This window comes from Copadichromis virginalis, linkage group LG14 (assembly GCF_057382275.1).
Source record: "Copadichromis virginalis isolate Kocher_CV1m ecotype Utaka linkage group LG14, C_Virginalis_male_GT1.1, whole genome shotgun sequence".
Classification (NCBI taxonomy): Eukaryota; Metazoa; Chordata; class Actinopteri; order Cichliformes; family Cichlidae; genus Copadichromis; species Copadichromis virginalis.
Genome location: NC_140631.1, coordinates 8,402,773 through 8,424,454, shown reverse-complemented (window position 1 = coordinate 8,424,454; position 21,682 = coordinate 8,402,773). Strand labels below are relative to the sequence as shown.

The 21,682-nt window shown below is 42.1% G+C and overlaps 1 protein-coding gene across 3 annotated transcripts in view; it reads right to left on the bottom strand.

Annotated features, from left to right (window-relative positions):
* LOC146693359 (chloride channel protein 2-like) overlaps positions 1-21,682 on the bottom strand; it is a 183,386-nt gene that overhangs the window by 106,497 nt on the left and 55,207 nt on the right. The window contains exon 3 of one of the 3 annotated variants that reach the window (XM_085479176.1): positions 5,201-5,251. The exons of the other annotated variants lie outside the window; for them this stretch is intronic. Coding sequence (XP_085335302.1) covers positions 5,201-5,251 — 51 coding nt within the window. The remainder of the gene's footprint in view (positions 1-5,200; positions 5,252-21,682) is intronic. 3 annotated transcript variants of the gene reach the window in all.

Genomic DNA, 21,682 nt, shown 5'->3' with positions numbered 1-21,682 from the left:
AAATTAGCTAATTTTGGAAAGGAGCTGATTGTGCAGCTGTAGAAAATAAAGAGGAAGCACAAGGGAGAAAGGAGTTACAAGCATGAAGAAAAGAGCTAACAGGACAAATTAGCCCCTGAAGACACACACACACACAAAAAAAACAAAACAATGTTAGAGAAATAAAAACTAACAATGCATCTGTAAATGTTTCCTCTGTTACTAAATATGCCCATCTCCAGTCACTCAGAACACTCTCCTTGTTGCTCTTCCCTCCCTTCCTCCCCATTTATCTGTCCTTTAAACTATCTATCTATCCATTCCTCCTCCGCTCCTTGCTACATGTTGATGTGTTCTCTATGCTAATGAGATGTAAGAAGGAGGTGATGTTTATGTAAATGTTCTGTAACAGCCTCGGCGTCAGTCCCCGGCGAGAAGGCAAAGCACCTCGTCTCGCACTCAATCACTCTTGGAGTAACGACTGTTGTGGCACCCGTCTTATGGCTGCAGTACAATGTCTGCTTAATGAGGTGTAATGGCGTATCGGCATACACAAGCATCTGTGCGCATGCACACACACACACACACACACACACACACACACACACAAAAACAGAGCAGCTAAAAATCAGCAAAGTTAACATGCAAAACCGCCCGGTAACTTCCTTTAATCACTTCCAGAGAGTTTGTGATGTATGTTTAACATTTCTTCAGGAAGTAGCACTAAAATTCACACAACCAGCTGGGGGGATTTCTTTGCATTTAAAAGCAGGGCAGGATAAAGAAGAGGAATTCCTGTAGATGTCTTTATAAATGTTTTAAAGCTGTTCTCCAGTAGCAAACAAGGTCCATGCTTTGGACTAGAGCTTCTGAAACATCGATCGAGTTTTAGGTAACTCACTTCTCACACACACACACACACACACACACACACACACACACTGTTACAGGAAAAATGATTCTTTTTCCTTTTGTTTTGTTGCCCTAAGAGAGAGAGAGACACACACACACACACACACACACACACACACACACACACACACACACACAGTGTTAAGACCGAATTTAGGTCTTCAGTTACAGCTCTAGCTACAGTACACAGAGTGTTTACAGAGTGAAGCTAATTAATGGAGGCTCATCCCATGCGTGTTTCTATTAAAGTACGCCATCAGTTACAGATACCAAAGAGTCCTGTTGGCTATATATTTTGATGGGTTTAGTTTTATCCACAATCCAGCGGAACAACCCGGGTTAGGCGGTGATTCTAAATTGACCACAGGTGTGGAACAGAGTGTGTGCCCTGCAGTGGACTGGTGACCTGTCCAGGGTGACCCCGCCTCTTGCAGTGTGACAGCTAGGACTGGCACCAGGGAGCTCAAGTTGGATAGGATGTTAGGGAGCTCAATAAGTACTCTCTGCTGAACTCAAGACTGGACCTTTGGGCAGTAAAAAAATAGCAAAATTACCAAATTGATAAAAAAAATAATGTCCTTAAATTTCCAGCGACTTAAAAAGACTAAAGATTGATGCAATCTTCACACATATTCTAAGAACTGTTTGAATGAGCCAGTGCCACTCTGAATAACAACCCCACAGTGGTAGTCACCTGTTTCAAATAACATTAAAAGTCACCCACGTTGATGCAACTCTATTGCTATTGATCTTTGTGTGCAGCTCACCCTGAGTAGGCCAATAACAGTTTCTTTTCTTTCATTTACTCTCATATGATATATTAAAACAACAACAAAAAAAAAAAAAAAAAACAACACACACACAAAAAAAAACAAAAAACAAACCAAAAAAACCACACACACACACACACACACACACACACACACACACACACACTGTCGTGGTGGTGATACCATGGGGTAAAATCTTACATCCAATTATGAATCAAAGTCTACACCTTAGGTACTCAGAGAGATTGAGCATGCAATGCTAACAGGCAGCTGAGTGCTCGGCACCACTATACCATTTACTAAACCCCAAAGAGGAAATATCTTTGGGTGGAAAGCTCTTCATCTCTTGCAGATACTAAAGCCAGTTTATGTGGGTTTACACAGCTACGGGTAATGACCACCTCATCTGCATGTACACCGTCTTTGTGGTTAACCAACAGAAGAGAAAGGACCTGTTAAGAAATCAGTCACACTCTGAGCTTAACAAGTCTGGGAATATGACCAAATTGGAGCTAGTTCTACAATGGCACTGAGTCTTAAAGACACTGCAGAGAGCTGGATAGGAAATAATTCTTTTGTCAGCACCTTCTCAAGTTGTTCCTGTGGCATCTGCATGTCCGTGACAGCTAACTCTTACAACCCGTGACTACATGTCTCTGGTTAATTGCTTAGACTAGACCTGTCACTACTGTATCTCCATTTTTACCTCTGGAGCTCAAAACTTTTACATACAACTTTAAACTTGTTGATCAATAGCCCTTTTCATTGCCAGGCGAACGAACACACACACACACACACACACACACACACACACACACACACACACACACACACACACACACACACACACACAGATCAATACTGCAGTCCTAACGTCATCCTTAATGAATGCATTAAGGCGACTGACTTTTTTCTTTCCCCTCTCCGTCTCTTTCCAGGAAGTCACTTCAGTCCTATGTCTCCTCAGAGGCTTTGGAACCTACAAAGCCAGCTCTGACCTGCTGGCCTCTGAAAGAATGACCCCAAACTTTACTGTCATGGCAACCTCCACTCCTGGATCTATTAGTGTAGAAGGAATCAATAATGAGAAAAGAGGTGAAAAGTTGAGATTGGCTGAGTGCAGCAGCCACGATGATGACTTTATTTTTTTAAAAGCAACAGTAACACGTGTAGAGATGTTTGCCACTGTATTCACAAATGTAGATATAAAAACCCATTAATCACAAAGCTGTTTTGTCCAGTGATGCGCGCGCGCGCGCGCACACACACACACACACACACACCTGCAAAGCTGAAATTATACTGCTAGGTTTAATAGTTAATATTTGTAATTTATTCATACTTGCTTGTCTTGTGTTATTGTTTATTTTATGCGCAACTCTTATGCTGGGGCATTGCTGATGTTTGGCTTATTTATTCTTATAGACTTGCTTGTTACAATCACGATGGAAAAATGGCCCCATCATGTTTTTCCTTATTTTCTGTCATATGTATCATGTAACAATGGTGGATAATGATATTAAAACATGGCCAAATTTTCCACTACAGAGGCCTGTCTGTCAACAAGTAAATCTCTGGGAGCCAAAGCCACAGCCTTTAAATCTGGATGATGATAGCAAGAGGGGGCAGTCCTAAAAAATGAGTATCTCAGGCTCACCTGTGCTCATACCTTCTGTTTATGACAAACAGCCAATCAGAGGTAAACTGGATTAAGGGAACAGAAAGCGAGCTAAAATTGCTCGTTGAGCTGAGGGGCTCCACCAAAGCTCAGTAAAAGATAAATGAGGCAAATTTATGAAGTATGAATCCTGCCCTCCTCTAATAAAGTCCAAGAATTAAAATACAGAGGTGGACATGAACATTATAGGTCACTTTTAATGATTTTTTGATTAGTTGCTCGTTTGCAATATGCTCCCCTATGTAATTGATTAAAAATAAACTCCCATGAGCTACCACATGAGATTACATGGTATTTATATGTGGCTCAGAGAGAAAAATCCCTGTTTGAACTGGTTACTGGATGCTTCTGTTTAATGGCTCTCAGCAAAGCACCAGTCCAATACTGGTGATGATGACAATGATGAATAAAAGTTGGCTGTGACAAGGTGACTGAGAAAGTGGCGGCATGATTTCTCCAACAGGGACACACACTGTGGACACACACACAGAGCCAAAATAGGCAGATGGTGGCAATGATGATCACAATAACAGCCAATCGGTACAAGTTTGTGTGCATTTGGCTTAAATGCGTCGGGGAAATATGTTTCTCGCTTTGCACGCGTGTGTGTTTGTGTGTGTGCTGAGTTCGAATGGCACTGGGGAGAGGTAAGTCATTTCATTTCCTGGATGAAAGCCTGCTGCACCAAAAGCCAAGGGGCCTGCTGCTGACTCCCTGGAAAGCTTCTCTCTTCCTCTCATCTCCTTCCCCCCCTCCCTGCTCATCAATTTCAGCTGTCCACTCTGCGGCCCTCTGCTGTCACCTGCCCCTCTCTCACTTTTGTCCATTTCGCTTCTTCCCACCCCTCAGTCTTATATATTTTCCTTCCTCTCCCCCAACTCCTTCTTCTTCAAATTATTCTTCAATTGCTGCTCTGCAGTTCCCTCATTTCTCAGTCTCTCAATACAGTTTGGCCCTCCTCTTCTCTCCACCCCACCCCAAACCCCTCCACCCACACACACACACACACACACACCACCCGTGCTCTGCCGCTGCAGAGTCAGCACTTCCGTTCCGCAGTCCTCTGCAGACAAACGAGTGTGCTGATTTACACTTTCACAGCCTGCCCTCGACAATTTTAGAGCACTTGTATTGTGCATGCAGTACCTTTGCTGTCGTTTAAGCTTATAGCGTGCGTGCGTGCGTGCGTGCGTGCGTGTGTGTGTCCGTCCATGGTACATTTTTGTGTTCTTAAGCAACAGAAAGAAGGGAGACATTGATCATCATGCCCATCTGCAGCAGGCCTTAATCAGAACCATTTATCCCCTGTATCACACACACGGAGACACACACAGATGTTTGGAGCTTGTTATTACTTTCCATTAGGGCTTGGGGCTAGCTGTAATAAGGCCAGGCTGAGGGAGTTAGTCTTTTTTAGCAGAGGAGCACACAGTGGAATGGGAATAATATACACACATAGATATTTTTCATGTTGGCTGTTGATTAATACAAAGCCACAAGGTGAATGTGCATATATGAATCCGGTTACCATTTTTCCTTTTGTTTTGTTGCCCTAAGAGAGAGAGACAGAGACACACACACACACACACACACACACACACACACACACACACACACACACACACCTGGAATCTGCAGATACCTACGTGTGATATTTATTAGAATGATGGACATATTAATACACAGCAAAGCGAGGGAGAATGTTCAAGCATTCGGTACACTTAATGAGCACTTATCAAAGATTAATGTCTGAGCGCTAATGCAGCTTTATTTGCTGTAGCAGAGTGTGAGGACTGTGGGCTAGTTGGTAGTTCAAGGGGCGATTGCGGGATGATATATATTCTTTTGTTCGCTTGTTTACCAGATATAAAGTCCTGAGCTGGGGCCTCCAGAACATACGGGTACCCAGACCCTAGAGGACAAACAGACCACATAGCATAGTTAAATACAAGCAGTGTGTCACTGTGTGTGTGTTTGTGTGTATACACTCTCTTCCCCCGCAAGCTTTTATTCCCTCAGTGTAAAAGAAAGAAAGCCATCTCTCTTTTATCCATTTTTCTACATAACATTATTAGTTTGTGATTGATGTGGGCCCTGTGCAAACTCAGCAGCACGACAAATGAACAAGCAGCGGAGGACGTAGGAGTGATGGAAGAACGCAAACCCAGAGACAGACGGATACGTGTTGGAAGAGTGGCGATGAGATGAAGGGGAGGAGCAGGAGGATGAGGAGGAGAGGGAGAAAGAAAAGGACGGCAGTTTAATAAGAAGAGTTGATAATGAATGATCCGGTGTGAGAGAACATACAGTGGGGCAAAAAAGTATTTAGTCAGCCACCGATTGTGCAAATTCCCCCACCTAAAATGATGACAGAGGTCAGTAATTTGCACCAGAGGTACACTTCAACTGTGAGAGACAGAATGTGAAAAAAATCAGGGTGGAAAATAAGTATTTGGTCAATAACAAAAATACAACTCAATACTTTGTAACATAACCTTTGTTGGCAATGACAGAGGTCAAACGTTTACTATAGGTCTTTACCAGGTTTGCACACACAGTAGCTGGTATTTTGGCCCATTCCTCCATGCAGATCTTCTCGAGAGCAGTGATGTTTTGGGGCTGTCGCCGAGCAACACGGACTTTCAACTCCCGCCACAGATTTTCTATGGGGTTGAGGTCTGGAGACTGGCTAGGCCACTCCAGGACTTTCAAATGCTTCTTACGGAGCCACTCCTTTGTTGCCCGGGCGCTGTGTTTTGGATCATTGTCATGTTGGAAGACCCAGCCTCGTTTCATCTTCAAAGTTCTCACTGATGGAAGGAGGTTTTGGCTCAAAATCTCACGATACATGGCCCCATTCATTCTGTCCTCAACACGGATCAGTCGTCCTGTCCCCTTGGCAGAAAAACAGCCCCATAGCATGATGTTTCCACCCCCATGCTTCACAGTAGGTATGGTGTTCTTGGGATGCAACTCAGTATTCTTCTTCCTCCAAACACGACGAGTTGAGTTTACACCAAAAAGTCCTACTTTGGTTTCATCTGACCACATGACATTCTCCCAATCCTCTGCTGTATCATCCATGTGCTCTCTGGCAAACTTCAGACGGGCCTGGACATGCACTGGCTTCAGCAGCGGAACACGTCTGGCACTGCGGGATTTGATTCCCTGCCGTTGTAGTGTGTTACTGATGGTGACCTTTGTTACTTTGGTCCCAGCTCTCTGCAGGTCATTCACCAGGTCCCCCCGTGTGGTTCTGGGATCTTTGCTCACTGTTCTCATGATCATTCTGACCCCACGGGATGAGATCTTGCGTGGAGCCCCAGATCGAGGGAGATTATCAGTGGTCTTGTATGTCTTCCATTTTCTGATGATTGCTCCCACAGTTGATTTTTTCACACCAAGCTGCTTGCCTATTGTAGATTCACTCTTCCCAGTCTGGTGCAGGTCTACAATACTTTTCCTGGTGTCCTTCGAAAGCTCTTTGGTCTCGGCCATGGCGGAGTTTGGAGTCTGACTGTTTGAGGCTGTGGACAGGTGTCTTTTATACAGATGATGAGTTCAAACAGGTGCCATTCATACAGGTAACGAGTGGGGGACAGAAAAGCTTCTTACAGAAGACGTTACAGGTCTGTGAGAGCCAGAGATTTTCCTTGTTTGAGGTGACCAAATACTTATTTTCCACCCTAATTTACGAATAAATTCTTTACAAATCCTACCATGTGGATTCATGGATTTTTTTTTCACATTCTGTCTCTCACAGTTGAAGTGTACCTCTGGTGCAAATTACTGACCTCTGTCATCATTTTAAGTGGGGGAACTTGCACAATCGGTGGCTGACTAAATACTTTTTTGCCCCACTGTATACAAATATTATAATAGTGAAGGATAAAAGGCCACTTGGTCATGTTTACTTCATAAATTAACTGTTTGTTAATCGACGTTCAAGAACCGTGGTCCAAGCTAACAAACCACGGGCAGGGCTGACCCATCAAGCTTTAGATCTCTTCTTGCCAGCGCAGTGTAAAGGAGATGGACTTATGAACAGGTTAAAGGGTGTTATTAACACTTTGCACATGACCCCAAATGATCAGTAAACCTGGTGGGGAGGAAACAAACACAAAAACCCACAAAGTTTCTGTCATATTAGAATTGATCTTGAACCAACTGATAGGATAAAAACAGAGTGACAGCTGAATTTGAATAATGTGGTCACAGAAGTAACTCCAGACATGTCTTTGAAGGAAACGTATACAACAACACCACAAGTAAGTTGTCTCACAGTAAATGGGACTCAAGCCCAGGTAGTTGGCTGATTTATGGCTGATGGCCATGAACACAAGTTTTAAAAAAGTAAAGGAGAGACAGGAGAAACACCATTCAACCATGTCATGAGTGCATTGTCTGTCCACCAGAGGGGGCTCTGCAACTTCTCAGCTAGCAACCACCCAGATGATCTGAGCAGAGGCGGGCAGAGCGTGAATGAGTAAGTAAATAACTACACATAACTGTTTGGGAAAATCTGTTTATGTTTTGTTTGCCAGAATTTTTTTTGCCTGTTATACTTTTAGCACAAGATCTCTATTTTCTACTCCTTACACTTTAACAGGCTCATTACTTTAGATTTAAGACATTTAAGAAGACTTACTAAATATTATTTTCCGGTAATCTGAGTTAGATGTCTTTCTTTCCTTCTCTCTCTCTTTTTTTTTTTAAATTCTTTTCATTTTTCTCGGCTGGTGCTTCACAAAAATAAATGTTAAAATCTGGATAGAGTTATAAGAATTAGAACATAAGTTGAAATAAAGCTTGATTGTATTAATATCGGTTTATTACAATATCAGTGACATAAGTTAGCTTGACAAAAAAAAAAAAAAGAAAAAAAAGAAAAAGAGCTCATAGAAATTGTTTTTGTTTTCTCTTATACTTTTCAGAGCCTGCCTGTTTTTACTTTTGAGTTATTATACTTTTAATCAGAGTAACTTTTTATTTAAGGTCAGTTCTACATTGGAAATACTTGAGCTTAAATTAGTCTTATAAGAAACAACTTGGGCCCATTATCAGCTAATGTACATCCCCAGGTAAAAAAAAAATCTTGGTTTCATCTTTGATTCTACCCTCAAGCTGGACAAGCAAATTAATTCAGTTGTTCATGAGTTTCCATCTCGGGAGCATTTCTAAACTCAAAAATATCCTGTCATCTAAAGACCTGGAAAGTGTTACTCATGCTTCCATATCATCACATCTTGACTACTGTAACTCTCTCTACTTAGGCATCTGTCACTCAAGCCTGTCCCACCTACAACTTGATCAAAATGCAGCCGCAAGGCTCCTGACGGGTACCAGAAAGAGAGAGTTTATTACTCAGATACTCGCATTGGCTGCCAGTTAAATATAGAACTGATTTTAAGGTTTCATTATTTGTTTTTAAAGCTCTCCATAGTTTGGCTCCAGGTTACATTTCAGATCTTCTTAGCCTCCACCTACCCACTCGAACTATGCGCTCCTCCAGTCAGATGCTGTTATTAGTTTCACGCTTCCAGTTCAAATCTAGAGGTTACAGGGCTTTCTCCATTGCTGCCCCGAGACTCTGGAACAGTCAAATCAAATCAAATCAAATCACTTTTATTGTCACATCACATGTGCAGGTACATTGGTACAGCACATGTGAGTGAAATTCTTGTGTGCGAGCTTCACAAGCAACACAAGCAACAGAGTTGTGCAACAGAGTTGTGCAGTCTTCCCCCTTTCATAAAATCCTCTTCATCCTTGGAAGTCTTCAAATCGAATCTGAAGACCAACCTATTTTCTAACGCTTTCGGATCTCCCTGACACCTCTTTTATTCTGTTTTAGCTATTCTGGTCTTTTATCTCATTGACTGATGTTTGCATGGGTATACACATATATATGTATTTTATATTCACATATGTGTGCTTGTGTGTGAATGTGTACATTTTTGTATATGTATGTGCATATTTGCATGTACAGATATTTTTTACAAACATATGGATGTCTTACAATGTTTCTGTAATGTTTTCATCTTATCTATTTTAATTCTTTTTATTATATTATCCCTCTGTTCAGCACTTTGGCTGACACTTGATGTCTTTTAAATGTGCTATATAAATAAAGATGACTTGACTTAAATTATGTGGATCTTTTTCATATGGATACATATGTGTGAGTTTGCACTGCCTCAAGCTGACACATACAGCACCCATCCTCCAAGCGTTCCCTATGTGAAACATGTTCCCACAGTTATTTCACTGTTGTCAGACGTACAGACGCTTGGGTTCAGTCGGCATTTGCCCGTTTCTGGTTCTGGACCAATCAACACTACTTGGAAAGTTTGTGTTGCCCTTACAGTAGGCTAGCAACTTGCAATCAGCTCAAGATAACACCATCTTCTCTATTCTACCACTTCAGTCCACGTTCAGCTCCTCCTCACTTCCCCTCACACACACAGCGACAGCAGAAGAGAGAAACTATAGGCTAAACGAGCATGACAACAGCTGAAGTAACAGTTAAAAAAAAAAAAAAAAAAAAAAAAAAGGGCAAGGGACTGAGCAAAGTTTTGGTTAATTATCCATTCTTATGTCATTATGTCTACTGAAACAATTTTTTATATGATCATAATCAAATAGTATGGCCAGGATGAAATCTAATCAAAACTGAAACGTCATGTTGAGGCCTTCCATGAGCCTGTGCTGATCTGTACGTTAAATGTCAGCAGACAGCATCCCGTCTATGACGTCAGGAGAGCATCATAAACATATGACTCTCTGCTTTTAAAGCAAAGGGCAGACAAAGACACTGATGATAGATCTGCAGAGGAACAACCAGCAACAGCAAAAATCCATTGGTGCTGCAGCATGAAAAGCCGTGTGCATCTCCTGCAGGTAGCCTGTCCTACAAAAAGGACAATTACACTAGAAGAGGAAAAGTTCACTGCTCTCCTCCGAGTCTTGATACAAACCTGCAAAGTATGGGAAAAAACATGGATGTGTGTGGATGGTGGATTAGCTCTGGGCTCACTGATGATTAGATAGTAATAACTCAGAACATGGAGGCTCAGATGGATGGGGAAGGAGGGAGACACCCGTACAAACACACACTCATACCTCAGATTATACCCAGCAGAGGAGAGGGGGAGGTGATGGATTGCCTACCGAGACGGTAGTGAAGAAAGCTGAGTGGAGAGACAAGATTGAGAAGAGGTCAAATAAATGGAAGGGTGAGTGGAAAGAAGAGATGGAAAGAAAAAGAGAGAGAGACTGTGGGTCCACAAGATAATTAGATGAAAGGAGAGAAATGAAGGGGGAGTGGATTAGATATAACTAAGAGGTAAAGAAGGACAGATAAAGGAAGAGGGGGGAGAAATGAAACAAGAGAAAAGATCAAGCAACATGAAAACAAAAATTAAATTAAAAAAAAAAACCCTGCAAAGTAACAGAGAAAGTAGGACGCCGACTTCTCTGTGGCATTTGGAGTTTAATAAGCATTGATTTTACTGTGAGAGGGGCCGACTCTTAAAACCACATGTTGATATCACAATTCAAACTCATAAGATTAATGATGGCATTAATAAAACTTTGGCCTGCTTGGTTATAGCTGCAGTAAAAGCTGTCGGCAACACGCACAGGGCTTATTGATTTATACTTCTGTACTCACAAACTGTATCTCTGCAGACAAATTCCCATCCTACTGCACTTAATTAAGAAATAAATCTGGTATTTTATTGCATCTACCGAATGGCTGCTTTTAAAAGTGGGAGGACTGCAGTTTAGACTGTAATGTTGAAAAATCAACCTTTGTCAGTGAGAACCAATTTCTGAGGTATTAATCAGCGCTGTTACCAGTTTATTATATTGGTGAATGATTCACACTACACTTGCTTTCTCCTGGCCCAACTCTCAACTCCCCCTCCCCTAGTATCTGTCAACCCATCCTTCACCCTCAATGTGTTGGATTTTTCAAAATATTTCAAGTGGGCAGAGAGGAACCTGAACTGGGGAACTACATTATTCTTTAAAACAGCTCCTGGCAGATGTGGAAACTTGATGACTCTGGCAACCCAATGAGTCCCTCAGTGGTAGTTTCACTGTTTCTCCTTAGCCAATTGTCAACAGGAGATAGATGTGCAGGGGAGCAGTCACTGACAACACTGGCCACAAGGATAATGAATAATGTACCCACAGACCAGGCCTCTTACAGCATAGAGCGATACGTGACCCATCAGTGTTGCTGTCAACTGTCAAGCCATGCTTGATCCCATACTTTCGCTGGTATGTGCATTTCCCTGGGTCAAAAGGTCCCCAAGGGTTCACAGACGTCGTAGGAGCAGAGAGACAACAGCAGCAACAAGTGCAAAGGAAACAAAAGTTTTAGCTGTGCAAAGAAGTCCTAAAATTTCTGTATTGAATCTGCCATCATTCTACTTAGGCTAACCTAAGTATATCCATCTGTTCATTATCACATGCTTTGAAGTTATTTTCTGATAAAAGAATTCATCTTGATATACTTTCACACACTTTTGATTGATTGAATCCAGTGTTAATGAGCGGCTCTAGCTCAGGCCGTACAGCTTCCTTGGGGTTCAGTATCCTTGTGCAAGATACTCAACCCCAAGTTGCGAAAGCAAAGAAGAGCTGGTGAATGAGGTATGCTGTATAAAGCACTCTGAACTCTCAGGAAGAGTAGAAAAGCGCTGTATAAGAGCAAGTTCATTTACCATTTCTATTTTACCATACTGGTACCAACTGCCAAATTCACGACATACCCCTGAGGTAAGGGACAGTCCCATAGCTGCACTCTTCTTATTGTGTTTCACTCAAAAACCACTTTATTTGGAATGTAACACATAGTCTGGATCGAACCTCCTCAGAAACAGAATCTAAGTAACGTATGTAGCAACACTGATGTTACCCACTGGTTTCTGAAACCGGCATTTGAACTCTAAAAGTTAGAGTTGTTCAGCCTGACATGATGCCATACTATGACTTTTGCCGATTTGTCAGGTGAATAATGATGCTAGAATGTACATCAACTTTTATAAGTATATTTATTGTTCTGTAAAGATGAGTTGGTTCCTGTAACAGTTTCATAGTGGCTATAATAAGGAGAAGAAAAAGTCTCAAACCTTTTAGCCAAGGTTTGAGACTTTAAGAACTAAATGAATACTGTACACATGAATTATCTTAATAAACAGGTAATCACTCAATATAAATACACCCCACACGGGACACAACTCATACCCTCCCTCAAGGTATTGAGCATCCTCTGGTAGCTTTTGTATTTATCCCCGGTTGACTTTTGGGCAGGTGTATGAACATCACCATCTTATTGCTCCAACGAGCAGTGTTATGACTACCACCAGCCTCCTCTCCCTGAGATGACAAAATAAATGTAAGCCAACAGCTGGCTGGAGACTATTCTCTGTGCTGACACTCACATTGGACCCGGGCCACAACCTCTATAGTAAAAGCAATGGATAAGAGTGGCCCAAGTACACACACACACACACACACACACACACCCCTCAAGTGGCACTGTATCAAATATTGATTAGTGGTCCAAGTCTCCTTGGTTACTTGATATATTAAAGTGAAAGTTCTCACTCACTCACTCTCTCTCTCACACACACACACACACACACACACACACACGATCTCTGTGTGAGTGTCAGTTGTGTTGCTTCCTGGATCTGGCAGGTAGCTGAAAAGTGATGACATCTGAGCACCCCCACAGTGCGTCAGAGTGTGATACCCAACACATGGCCGCATGAGCAGTACACACATGTGGCTCATGTACAACGTACGTTTAAGAAGCGTGTGTGCGTGCGTGTGTACGGAGTAGATTTGAATGGAGGAACAGAGCCCATTCACTGCACAAGCTGCTGGTTCGTTAAATGTGGTCCATGAAGGGTGTCTTACACCACAATCACAGAGTCTCTGCTACGTTGCCTCGATGATGGAGACTCTGAAGTGAGGGAAATGGGTGCACAATGATAATATGAAAGATGCTGGAGACTGTAGTGGGATAGCTGTAGCTCAGGGTTACAAGTCATTGTGAGCCACATGGACCAAAGCTCTGTCACGTCATTTAGTCCATAGAGTTTATTTCATAGAAAAGAAAGAATATTTTACTCATGAATACATGTTGATCACTGTGCAATTACATGTTCCAAAAGATTCATACAGTCTCATAAACATAGAATTGATCCATTAAAAATACATCCTGCCATCTTACATACACTAGCTGACATGACCATTGCCTTTCTGCCTAATCATATTTTATGCATGTGGTTACTATGTTTAAGCTTCCTCACAGCTTCTTCTTGTAATTCTGTGCAGACACAGTTTTTACATGCAGGTGCATTTAAACACAGGTTATACACAGGACACATAGCTGCTAGTAAGACCAACAGACCCTGCACCTCACACGGGTCCCTGAATGCCGACATGGGAAGTATCACTGGTTAATCAGTGCGCGTACCATTGTCTGTCTGTGCGAGTCTGGGTATGTGTGTCCCATGACAAATGTGTCCATTCCACCATTTGGACAGGCCATCAGGATATCAGACGCTTTTCTGCTCTGCTGTTCAAATCCATCTTTTTACACCACCATCAAGTGGAGGAACACAGACAGAGGAAGAGAAGAAGAAGAAGGAAGATGAATGAAAACAGCACAGGAGCAAGAGAGGAGGGCTGCGAGGAAGGAGCTGAAGAGCAGGGAAGATGAAAGGGAAGAAGACATGAGCACGCGAGCAACTGTTGGTCGCTAGGCGCCTGACGGTCACCATGGCAACATGCGGCGCCACACTGAGCTCCTGCTGACATCACACCTGTTGAAGCAAAGCGCGCGCGTGTGTGTGTGTATGTGTGTGTGCGCGTGTGTGTGTGCGCGTGTGTCTCTCTCTCTCTTGGAGCCAATTAGACTGAGGAGGACTCAGGGACAGAAACAGACAGAAGAAGAAAAAGGACAGCTGTGTAGATTTGATCACCTCCTGGGCACAGCTGCTTACATGTGGCACACGTGTGTGTGTGTGTGTGTGTGTGTGTGTGTGTGTGTGTGTGTGTGTGTGTGTGTGTGTCCCTTTCTCTTCTGAGATGAGAGAGTCTGTGACATCAGCAGCAAGACCAGCACATGCTTCCGAAAGCTTCAGGTGACCACCCTCCCTCTCCCTCTTACCACAGCAACAGAATCAAAAAGATGGAGACAATGCAATGGAGGGAACAAAAATAGACACTTTTATTACCAGCCTGTTTGTCTCAGCCCCTGTATTACCACAAGAAAACAGCTTTATATCTTTTTTCCCTGAGAATTAAAGCAAGAAAAAAAAAATCAATTAACTGAGACGAGAGCAACAAAAACAGAGAACAAGGGGTGGGGGGGTGGGGGGAGCTAATGGTGCTGATGCTGATTTGCTTTGGCAAGTCCCATCAGTTCTCTGAGCCACATCTGTGGATGAATAAAGCTTGACTGGGATTTGAATTGGTGCATCGCTGTGAGTTACTGTCTACCGCTCCACTCTGTGTGTCTGTGCTCGGCAGGGCAACTTTCTCTTGTCAGCTGAATATTTTATGTTCGTTCTCATGGCTGAGCTCTTTTAACAGAATTCACCCACACACACACACACACACACACACACACACACACACACACACACACACACACACACCTTGTGTAATCCTTACCCTTCAACCCTGTCTGGTGTGGGGGATTCGATTTAAAACGGTCAATTTCACATCAGAAGCAGTATCTTTATGCCATCAACCTTTAGAGCAAAATAACACGCAGGGAGAAATTCGATTATCTCACCTGTGATTATCATACAGAATTAAATTATTCTGGGGGCTACATACAGGAACTTCAGCCAAACTTTAAAACTGATTTTTCCTCTTTTTATAGAGAGAAATAATAGTAATAATAATTGGATGAAATGAAAAAAACAGAATACAGCACAGACGTGTGTGACCAATCAATGCAGTGTGAACAGGCAGGCTGAGGATAAGAAGATTATCCCTGACATCCACAGATTACACACACACACACACACACACACACACACAAAACACTACTGTAGAGGACAAGAGGGACCGCCGAGATTACTCTTCCTCTCCGGAGTCCCTGTTTTCTCCGGCAAACACATTCCCACCTTTAGCACCAGTGTAGCGCTCTGAAGCTCAATGCTGCACCCTGCTGGTTATGTGGCACAAGAATAAGACCTTCCCCAAGGACTCCACTGGGTGGTTGAACAGCTAACAGTCGGTGAAAAGACCGTATGCTCACTCTTGTGGTAACCGTTTTCCACTTTATGGTCCTTAAATTGAGGTAATTTGAGTATATAAAATCACTGTCAATCCTTTAAGACCTATGTTACAGATAAAACCTGTGGTCTGTTGAGAGTCTGCCATCATTTTATAGTTTGTTTAATTTTAATCATATGTAAATTACTAAAGATGGAAAAAAAAAATGTCCTAAATATGAATATACTGTTTTTTTGTGTTCTCCCCTCTTGTGACTTGTGATATGATTCTCCATGGAGAATCATATCACAAGTCATTAGCCCTTAAATTTGTAACTTATAGGCATTTAAAATTCAGAGCTCTTTAAATTGCTGATGTCTCAAAGTTTAAAGGGACTTTTTCGTCACTTGCTCAGAGGGGGTCGTGCATGGAAAGGGCAGCAATGCCACTGCTGATGGTGCAGGACTGGACTCTGTCTCTTAAGGGAATGATAGATGAGCACAGCTGGTAGGGCAAATGCAATAACGGTTTAAAAGTCACCAGTTACAAGCTAAAAATTAAATGAATATATTGTTCAGTTCACAGGTGCCGTTGTGAGTTTCTGACCCTCCTCCAGGATCAGCTTCTGAGCACTGCTGCAACACAAGTATAACCGTTGTGTCTGGGAAATGTCCTTTACAAAGACAACACCTGTCCCCAGGGCTGGACTGGGACAAAAAAATCGGCCCGGGCATTTTGACTAGAGACCGGCCCACCAAAAATGTGACGTCATTCAGGGGTAAAACCGCAAAGGATTCTGGGAACTTGTGGCAAGAGGTACTAGCGCATGCAGGCTTTCAATTGAACTCAGTTACACAGCGATAAAAAGAAACACAAAAAATGGCAATAGCCGGTGTTGTGCCAAAAAGCGATTGTCTGCCAAAAACTGATTTCCGGTATTTGCCAAAAACTGATTGCTCGTATTTAAATTGCTATAAGTAACTTGTTGGGCTATAATATGTGAAACATATGTCAAATGCATCCCTCATGGATGACATAAAGTCATCTCTCCATCTCCATCTCTCTCTCCTGCTCTTTTATTTCTCTCTCTTGCTCCATCTCTCTCTGCTGCTCTTCTGTCTCCTCTGTCACAGACTTCTCCACTTTTGATGATAAATCAGCCTGGTGCAACATGTAAGGATTGGCACAATTTGTTAAGATTTTGAGGAGTTTGAGAAACTAACCTTAAGCATAAAATAAAATTTACTATCAGTAACTTCATAGCACCCGCCCAGCAGTATATAAACTCTGTCATGCTAGCTAGTAGCAGTACCAGTTATTCTAAGCGACTGTAAAAAGTCAGCACAACGAAAACAAACTACAACTAAACTTGGTTTATATCTGACACAGAGAGACAGCAGGTCATAACTTCTTACCTGAAGTTCAGTTCCTCTGCCACTATGACCGGCGGCCGCCTCGGGTCTCTCCTCCTCTTGCCTCCCCTTTCCCTTATCCACCTGCTGGCCTCCACCACTTGCTGATGTTGCTAAATCTGTGGAAGCTATGCCATAGCTACCGCCAAACAATTCAGTTATTTTTACACATTTGGCAGCGTCTGCCTGAAGGGCTTGTTTCTTTTTGGCCATAATTTTTTCTGCACCTCCTTCCCTTTTTTGTTCTCCATTTTCTTCAGTTCGTCTATAAGATTGCTAAACAAGGGGGAGGGTGCATCCGACCTCCTCGGCTGTAATTGGTCCAGCCCAGAGTCGATCATGACCAATTGGCCAATCCAACACCTTTCATTATTTATACCCAAAATCGATCGGCCCATAAAAACAAAAAATCGCCAGCGGCTCGCTGGCCAGTCCAGCTATGTCTGTCCCTATGTGTTAGTTTATTGTGTCAGACCCCCCCCCCCCCCAAAAAAAAACAAAAAAAACAAAAAAAACAACAACACACCCACGCACACACCCACCCACATTTGTTCAAAACGAAAAAGGAAAAAAAAATCCCGCCCGGCTGAGAAACAAAAGCCACACAACAAAAGCCTAAAAATAAACACCAGGTTAAGTATCTCCCATGATTTATGCTAATTTCAAGAGCACATTCTTGGGTTCTGAGTTTAAATTTAAATATAAGGCCATGTATGCATCACTACATTCTTATTAGGATTTTACTCTCATCTAATGAGCCCATCCTTTTTGTACCATTCCCTAAAAATTGACCAGCAATAAAGCTGACATTAAACACACATTAACAGACCATCAGCATCTTACAGCTCACTTGTACTCTAATGCTGACCATATTGAAACCCACTCTACTTGTTGTTCAGGCTGCACCGAGTTGCTGGGACTTCTATACATCATTAAAGAAAAAAAACAAAAAAAACCACAGTGTCGACACGGAGCTGAAACGATGACAGCACCTGTGGGGCCGCAGAATGCAGAGGACAGGCTACAGACTGCTCCTGGCTGTGCCATTCAGCATCGTTAAACAGCAGTAAATGAAAAGGGAGATGTTAGTTAGTTTGTTTCTCTGCTCTCTCTCTGTGTGTGTGTGTGTGTGTGTGTGTGTGTGTGTGTGTGTGTGTGTGTGTGTGTGTGTGTGTGTGTGTGTGTGTGTGTGAGAGAGAGAGAAAAGTGTGAATTAGAAAACAGTGTGAGCAATAATAAAGAGATTGTGCAGAACTCCGCAACAGGATTGTGTATATCTGTGTGTCCATATCCATGCACAAGTCATAACCCACAGCAATGAATAAATAAAAAAGTGTGTGTGTTTCAGGTTTATATTAACATGTTCTAAGCCGGTCGATTTGTGGCTTATGCCTTTGCCTCACTCTGTGTGTGTTTATATTTGCCTTTTCCCTCCTGCAGAGAGAAAAGTGTGTGTGGCCGCAGGGCTATCCACATCCCCTCTCTCATGCTTGAAGCTACCTGCTGAGGGACTAATCCATTGAATCGCTGGCATTTTGGTGTCCTGATCAGTGTAGAGATGATGAGAGGAGGCAAAAGAGATGGACTGGTAGCTGAGTCATCAGCTGTCAGCAAAACAACGGCAAAACTCATCACTCAGATGAGAGCAGAGGACACACACACACACACACAGAAAAAAAATCTGCTGATTTTAGGACAAACATGTCTATATGATTGCACCGATCACTTATGAACAGCAGAGGGCAGTCCATTAACACTGAATAGGCAGCAGCATGGTCAACAACCCTTGAGCAGTCTGATGAAGCCTAAGTTACTGTCCACTGATCCAAGCCGCTGCAAAACATTTACATTTGCACACCACGATTGGTGGCTGGCCTAACCCCAACCCTTCTGAAGGTTACAGGATTTTTAAGAGGGAGGCTTGCATGTGAGCACAGTGCAAGTTAGTCAAATACATTCATTTTTGCAGCACCTGCAACAAAAACCTAGAATAGCAAACATGCTGCTTGTATTGTGTGGCCAATGCTGACCAGGAACAGAAATGCATGCATTTTCAGAAACGCGTACAACATTTACTGTTTCTGCTTTCAGACCTCTGAAGCAGACATCATTATAGGAGATAACCCTAACTTAACCCTATCTGCTGGAGAAAGGCAAAACTGATTTTTCTTTTTCGGATGTGTCATTTTAAACAATGAGTTTATTTGTTCCCTGATTGCCAAGACTTAGGATAACAGTAGGAGCAAAAATTACATTCTGTGATAGCCTAGAGTTAGAATCAAGGTTTTCACCTTTGATGACTTAGACCTCAGATGGTGATGTCAGCACACTAATTTGCTGACACAAATTTTCCTAAAACTTTGGCACTACTGTGAAAAACAAACAATGTGCTGAGGGGAGCTTGCAAGATATTAATTTTTGGGGAAGCTAAAAAACCTGGAAAATATAAAGCTAGTGTAGGTCGAGAAGTAGAAAGTCTCAACATGTCCCTAAGGTTTGGAAGAGAAGTTTTGGTTTTTGGGTTGTTGTTTTGTTTTTTTTTGCTTGTTTTATCAGTTTGGATTGTTAACTCGCAACTTTTTAATCAGCTTTACTGCAACGTTACGCCCACACCATACAGGACATGATGTCGTTGCTCGCACTGACAATAAGCACACAACCCACAGGTGCCTTTGTCTGCTGATTTAAGTCAGAACAGTGTGTGTCCTTAAAATAACGCTAAAAAAGAGAAACGTCTTCATTCAGCATTTCTGCAGTAGTAGAAAGGAATGAGCTATTTATAAATTAATATTACTGCACTAACAACCAGGCAAGCTCCAACAGCTCAGCCAGTCATTAGGATCTTTTTATGTATGGTTCCTGTCAAGAGTTTATGTGCACTCATTATGGTCATTGTTTTAACAATAATGGGATTTCATTGAATTCTCCAAACTCCCCTTTCTCTGTGGCTCAGAGACCGCACAGCATGCAATTGTAAGAGTCAAGTTTCTTAATTTTCTCTTAGTGATCATGACTGACTAAAGCTGGGATCTCTCCCCTGGGCTTTTACCGCACTCATTGGACTGAAAAACATAGTGAAATAGACCAGTGTGATCAATGCATATCTGAAAAAAACAAAAAGCAAAACAGAAATGTCTCCCCTGCACCCTCTACCGTCAGCCAGGTTTTCACCCACCCCTGAGATGGGTGAAGAAAGAGGCCCCAAATCGACACCTTCAGTCTTGACTAAAGTTTGTGGGTGATCATATGGACAATCATAAAGACTTTTATGTTCACATGAGATAAAAATGAAGGTATCTTGCCATAATTATCAGAGTTTGAATGAGTACCTAAAACTGTACTGCAGAGCATGATGGGGTTAGCATCATTTCCTGGGGCTGTTTTGCTACCAGTGACTTTGCCACAGTGAACAGAGTGATTGCAATAATAAAGTACATTAAAAGCTCATTGGAGAAATCTGGTTAAAACAGGCCAAATATCATTTGAAAACCTGAACTCTGACCATTGTTACAAATAGACCATTTAACTCACATATTAAATCAGACCAGTGCCAGAAAATTTTTGATGGCTTTTGAACTTCTTTTATTTCAGAAAACCAAAACTTGTGAACTGCACTCTTTTTGAACTCTTATAAAAAGGTGTATTTTATAAATAATTATTCCACAGGAAAAAAAATAACCGTTTGAAAAAAAACATTCAAGCCCAATACTGTAAAAGTAACACTCCATGTAAACTCCAACTGTAGGCAATTAATCCCTCTGATGGAGATTTATCCTGATTTGGGTCTGAATCAGTCTGTACCAGTGTCAGTCTGGATTTAGACCTCTTGACAAATAAAGCTTGACCAAGAATTAAACTGGTACCTCAGTCTCAGTTACCATCTGAGACAGACAGTCTGTGCATGTGCCTTCAAAATCCAACATAAATGTCAAAGACTTTCCCTTTGTAATGTTGTGTTAACAACCTCTTTCATCCTGCAAAGCATTCTATACACAATCTTATCTAATCTTATCTGCCTGAATAACATGCACACACACTCATAATTATTTTTTATCCCCACCAACAGCAGGGAGAGAAAGGCTGGGGAATGTTCACATGAATTCAGCCATGCAGTAAAAAGCTCCAAGGATTGCCTTTGTGAGCATTTTCTTGCACTTTTGACTCTTTTCTTCCTTTAACTCTCCGGTAAGCTAAATGCTTCAAGCTAAACATAAGGCAAAGGAGCCATTTTAGAGTTATCAAAGTGCCTTTGGCACTACATTTTCAACACAAAGGTAATAGTGACCAAACAATTTTCCTCAAGCTGGGGAAGTCTCAGGCTCCTCTATGTAAATATGAGTGTGTACTGTTTATATGTCTATTAATGGGGCTCACACACTATAGCACTTCTTTTCTATGACTGTCCTGAGCTAAATCATTGCAAAGACTGACTTAATTTTTTTTCTTCCCAATAACAATTTAGAAAAACCATCAACTTTCGTCCAAGCCCCGGAAATGTCCAGAATTCCAGTAATTTAGTAAGGTCCCTAACCTCCCTCCTAAAAGCCCCTATGACCAGGGTAAACACACTTTATAGTAATCGAACTGTGCCATACTGGAGCTGTCAGTCAGTGGGCACATGGCCAAACCACAGTAAAACCCGATGTTCAGCGATCTTGTCTTGTCAGTACTGTGGGACACTC